Source organism: Oxyura jamaicensis, unplaced genomic scaffold (assembly GCF_011077185.1).
Source record: "Oxyura jamaicensis isolate SHBP4307 breed ruddy duck unplaced genomic scaffold, BPBGC_Ojam_1.0 oxyUn_random_OJ71326, whole genome shotgun sequence".
NCBI classification, from domain to species: domain Eukaryota; kingdom Metazoa; phylum Chordata; class Aves; order Anseriformes; family Anatidae; genus Oxyura; species Oxyura jamaicensis.
Window position 1 is genome coordinate 1 of NW_023310462.1, and position 5,094 is coordinate 5,094.

The 5,094-nt window shown below is 56.6% G+C and overlaps 1 protein-coding gene across 1 annotated transcript; it reads right to left on the bottom strand.

Moving 5' to 3' along the window:
- Positions 1-280: 280 nt before the first annotated feature.
- On the bottom strand, positions 281-5,068 carry LOC118159622 (pre-mRNA-processing factor 39-like; the record flags this gene model as incomplete). The annotated part of the gene is made up of 3 exons (XM_035314194.1): positions 281-678; positions 3,121-3,389; positions 4,921-5,068. Coding segments are annotated over 3 exons (798 nt in total), but the record flags the coding sequence as incomplete, so codon positions are not given.
- Between the last annotated feature and the right edge of the window lie 26 nt (positions 5,069-5,094).

Sequence of the window (5,094 nt, forward strand, 5' to 3'; positions counted from 1 at the left end):
TTTGGGGGGGGGGGGTCCTGCCTTTTTCAGGGTGTTTCCCCTTTTTTTGAGGGTTTCCCTTTTTTATGGAGTTCCCATTTTTCAGGATTTTTCCCATTTTGGGGGGTTTTCCCTTTTTGGGGGGCTTCCCTTTTTTTTTACGGGTTCCCCCTTTTTCTTAGGATTTCCCCTTTTTTGGGGGGTTTCCTTCTTTTTGGGGCTTCCCTTTTTTAACGGTTTTCCTTTTGGGGGGTTTCCCCTTTTTCCTTTTTTCCCCTTTTTCAGGGTTTTCCCCATTCTTTAGGCTTTCCCCATTTTTTATAGGGTTTCCCTATTCTTTAGGGTTTCCCCATTTTTTAGGATTTTCCCATTTTTATAGTTTTTCCCCATTTTTATAGGCTTTCCCCATTCTTTAGGGTTTCCCCACTTTTTATAGGGCTTTCCCTTTTCTGGGGTGCTTTCTCCCCCTTTTTGGGGTGTCCCCCCCCTTTTCAGGATTCCCCCCGCCCCATACCTGTGGATGCTGGAGCCGAAGTCCTCGAGGAACTCGACGCGGCGCTGGGAGAAGAGCAGCTTGGCCTCGTCGGGCAGGGGGCTGCGCAGCGCTCGCTCGAAGCAGCTCATGGTGTTGCCCTCGTTCTGCCGCACATCAGCCCCGAACTCCATCTCCAGCAGGTTGGCGTGCAGCCGCGCGTTCTCCTGCGCCAACAGCCCCAGAAAGGGGGTTGGGGGCACCCAAAGGGGGGGTTTATGGGGTCCCCAGGGGGTTTGGGGGCACTGAGTGGGGTTTATGGGGTCCCTGGGGAGGTTTAGGGGGCCCCAGGGGGGCTTAGGGGGGCCCTGAGTGGGAATTGTGGGGTTTATGGGGTCCCCGGGGGGGGCTTAGGGGGGGCTCAGGGGGGCCTGAGTGGGGTTTGGGGGGCTTAAATGGGGTTTGAGGGGCCTTGAGTGGGGTTTTGGGGCTCCTGACTTGGGTTCAGGGGGTCTCAAGAGTGTCTATGGGGTTCTCAGTGGGGTTTGGGGAGCCCTGATTGGGGCTTTATGGGGTCCCCAGTGGGGTTTGAGGGGCCTAAATTGGGTTTGAGGGCTCCTGAGTGGGGTTTGGGAGGCCCCAGGGGTGTCTATGGGGTCCCCAGTGGGGTTTTGGGGGGCTCCAAGCAGGGTTGGAGGGGCCTAAATGGAGTTTGGGGGTCTCCGAGGGGGGGGGTTGAGGGGCTCCAAGGGGAGTTTGGGGGGCCCTGAGTGGGGCTTGAGGGGTCCCCAGTGGGGTTTATGGGGCCCTGAGTGGAGTTTGAGGGCCTAAATGGGATTTGAGAGGCTCCAAGTGGGGTTTGGGGGGCCCTGAGTAGGCTCTGACTGGGGTTTGGGGGACCCAGATGGAGTTTGAGGGGCTCCAAGCGAGGTTTTGGGGACCCCAAGGGTATCTATGGGGTCCCCAGTGTGCTTGGGGGGGGGGCAAGTGGGTCTGTGGGGTTCCTAGTGAGGTTTTGGGGACCCTGAGGGGGGATTGGGGGGCTAAATGAGGTCTGAGGGGCTCCAAGTGGGGTTTGGGGGGCCCTGAGTGGAGTTTGGGGGGCCCCAAGGGTGTCTATGGGGTCCCCCGTGGGGTTTGGGGAGCCCTGAGTGGGGTTTGGGTTACCCCGAGTAGGGTCTACGAGGTCCCCAGTGTGGTCTGGGGGGCCTTGAGGGTGTCTAGGGGGTCGTCAGTGGGGTTTGGGGAGCCCCAGGGGTGTCTGTGCAGTCCCAAGAGGGGTTTGGGGTGTCCCAAGCAGGACTATGGGGCTCCAAACGGGATTTAGGGAGCCCCAAATGGGATTTCAAGACCCCAGATGGAATTTAGAGAGCCCCAGGTAGGTCCACAGAGGCCCTAAATTGGATTTTAAGAAACCCGACTGAGCCCAAAGGGCCCCAAAATGGGATTTAGGGAGCCTTAAGTGGGTTTTGGGGCGCCCTGAGCAGGATTAATGGGGCTCCAGTGGGGTCTGTGGGGCTTTAAGTGGGGTTTATAGACCCCAAGGGGTTTTTATAGGTCTGGAAATGGGGTCTGCAGGGTGCCCAGGGGATTTTTGGAGCATCAGTCGGGGCTGTAGATCCACAAATGGGGTTTGTGGGGCTCAAATGTGGTCTGTGAGGCCTCAAGAGTGGTCGTGGAACCCCTGACGGGATCTGGGGGGTTCCAAGCAGTGTTTATAGAGCTCCTAGTGGGATTCTGGGACCTTGAGAAGGCTTTGTAGGACTCAAAGCAGGGTTTAGAACCCCAAAATAACATTTATAGTGTTCTCAGAGCCCTAAAATAGTGTTTGGGGGGATATTAGAGCCATAAAATTGTGTTTATATGGTCCTTAGAGCCCCAAAATAGCATTTATAGCATCCTTAGAGCCCTAAAATTGGGTTTATAGTGTCCTTAGAGCCCCAAAAGGGGGTTTATAGGGTCCCCAGAGCCCCAAAAGGGCATTTATAGCGTCCTTAGAGCCCCAAATGGCGTCTATAGCGTCCTTAGAGCTCCAAAATAGGGATTATAGGGTCCTCAGAGCCCCAAAATAGCGTTTCTAGAGTCCTTGGAGCCTTAACATTGGGGTTTATAGGGACCTCAGAGCCCCAGAATAGCATTTATAACGTCCTTAGAGCCATAAATTGGATTTATATGGTCCTTAGAGCCCTACAATTGGGTTTACAGGGTCCATATATCTCCCAAATATTGTTTCTAGGGTCCTTAGAGCTCCAAAATTGGGTTTAGTTGGTCCTTAGAGCCCTAACATTGGGTTTATAGGGACCGCAGAGACCCAAAATAGCATTCATAGCATCCTTAGAGCCCTAAAATTGGATGTGTAGCATCCTCAGAGCCCTAAAATTGGGTTTATACTGTCCTTAGAGCCCCAAAACAGGGTTTATAGGGTCCTTAAAGCTCTAAAATAGGGATCATAGGGTCCTCAGAGCCCCCAAAATAGCGTTCATATCATCTTTAGAGCCCTAAAATTGGGTTTATAGGGTCCCTAGATCCCCCAAATAGCATTTAGTGTGTCCTTAGAGCCCCCAAACCGTGTCCATAGGACCCTCAGAGCCCCCACGTACCCTTTAGAGCATCCCCGGAGCCCCAAGGCCCCCGCAGACCCCATCCCCAACGCTCCCTGCGTGCCTCACCGGGTCCTTCTCAAGGGCGCCCACCAGCACCTGGCGAGCCTTGCCCAGGTCGCGCTGCACCTTGCAGACATGGCGGGCCAGCTTCACGGCATAGAAGGAGGCCAGCGGCAGCCCCTCGTTGGCTCGCACGGCCTCCAGCAGCAGCGCCTCTGCCTCTGCCAGGTTGCCCTGCCGCCGCTCCAGGCTGACGCGCCTCAGCCTCACCATGGCCAGCCCTGGCACCGCCTCCTCGAAGCAGCGCAGGATGCGCCGTGCCTCATCCAGGTTCCCTGAGGGGGGGGGGGGGAATAACGGGGAGAGAGAGAGGGGTTAGGGTGAGCCCCAGGGGGATTAGGAGCTCCTGGGGGACTCCCCGAGTGGTTAAGGGGGTTTATAGGGCATGTTGGGGAGGTAATAGGGCATTCTGAGGGGGGCTGTGGGGGATTATAGGGCATGCTGGGGGGGTTATGGGGCAAGCTGCGGGGTTTTGGGGGCTCCCTGGGGGGGTTAGGGGAGGCCAGGAAGGTTATGAGCTCCTATGGGGGCTCCCTGGGTCGTTATAGGGGATGTTAGGGGGGGGGTTATATGGCATTCGGGGAGGGGCTATGGGGGGTTATACGGCATGCTGGGGGGTTATGGGGGATTATAGGGGAAGGTGGGAGGCTTTGGGGGCGCCCCAGGGGGTTATGAGCTCCTGGGGCAGGGCTCCCCACGTTGGTATAGGGGATGTTGGAGCGGTTATGGGGGAAGCTGGGGGGGTTTGGTGGCTCCCCAGGTGGTTATGGGGTTCACTGGGGTGATTACGGGGGCTTATGGGGGTAGCACAGGGACGTTATGGGGGCTCCCCAGGTGGTTAAGGGGGTCTCGGGTGGTAATGGTTATTTCGACCCCAAAACTGAGCGGTTTGGGGCACAGCGCAGCATCTCATCCCCAGAAGTGTTTTGGGGCAAAACTCAGCATCTTGGCTCAAAAACGGGGGTGCTCTGGGCTACAGCACAGCACCCCTGCCCCCGAAAGGGCTTTACCTGCCTGTAACAGGGCGCCTCTGGCCAAAACAGGGCTGTTTTGGGGCACCCCAGCCTGAAAAAGGGCCAATCTGGGCAGCAATCCAGCATTTCTGCCCCAAAAAAGGGCTGTTTTGGAGAAAAACAGTGTTTCTGCCCCAAAAAGGGACTGTTTTGGGCTGCAATGTGGCATTTTGACCCCACAAACGGCTGCTTTGGGGTACAGCACAGCACTTCAGCCCCCCTCAAAATCATTTTTTGGGGTACAGCACATCTCAGCCCCCAAAAATGGGTATTTTGGGGCAGAATGCAGCATCTCAGCCCAGAAAGGATCCATTTCGCTATGCAACGTGGCATTTCAGCCGAAAAAGAACCATGTGGGGGCCACTACAGGACGTCTGTACCCCAAAAAGAGCCATTTGGGGGCACTATGAGGCATTTCTACCCAATAAAGAACTGATTTGGGCGGCAATGCAGCATCTCTGCCCCAAAATAGCTCATTTTGGAGCCGCTTTGGGGCATCTCTACCCTAAAACGAAACATTTGGGGGCCACTTCGGGGCACCTCTCCCCCAAAACGAAACATTTAGGACTGCAGCCACCCCCCACCCCAAAACCCTCCATTTCCAACCCCCCCAACCCCCCAAAATAAAACCCCTTTTGCACCACAACACCGCACATCCCCCCCCAAAACCCACACCACCCAGGCTCAACCTGCACACCCCTCATCCCCGAAAAGGCCCCATTTGGGATTTTCATCCCCAGAAAGCGTGGTTTTGCCCCCAAAATTTTTTTTCGGGGGGGGGGGGGCGCCTCACCTTGCTTCTCCTCGAAGGCCGCCCAGAGGAGGTGGATGTTGGGCTTGCGGGGCAAGTGGTAGCCGCAGGCACGCTGGAAGACGCTGCGCACCCCCGCTGCCGTGTGGCCCTCCAAATACTTGGTATACTGCACCGGGGGGAGGAGGGATGGGGGGGGGAGGAGGGGGGGGGGGG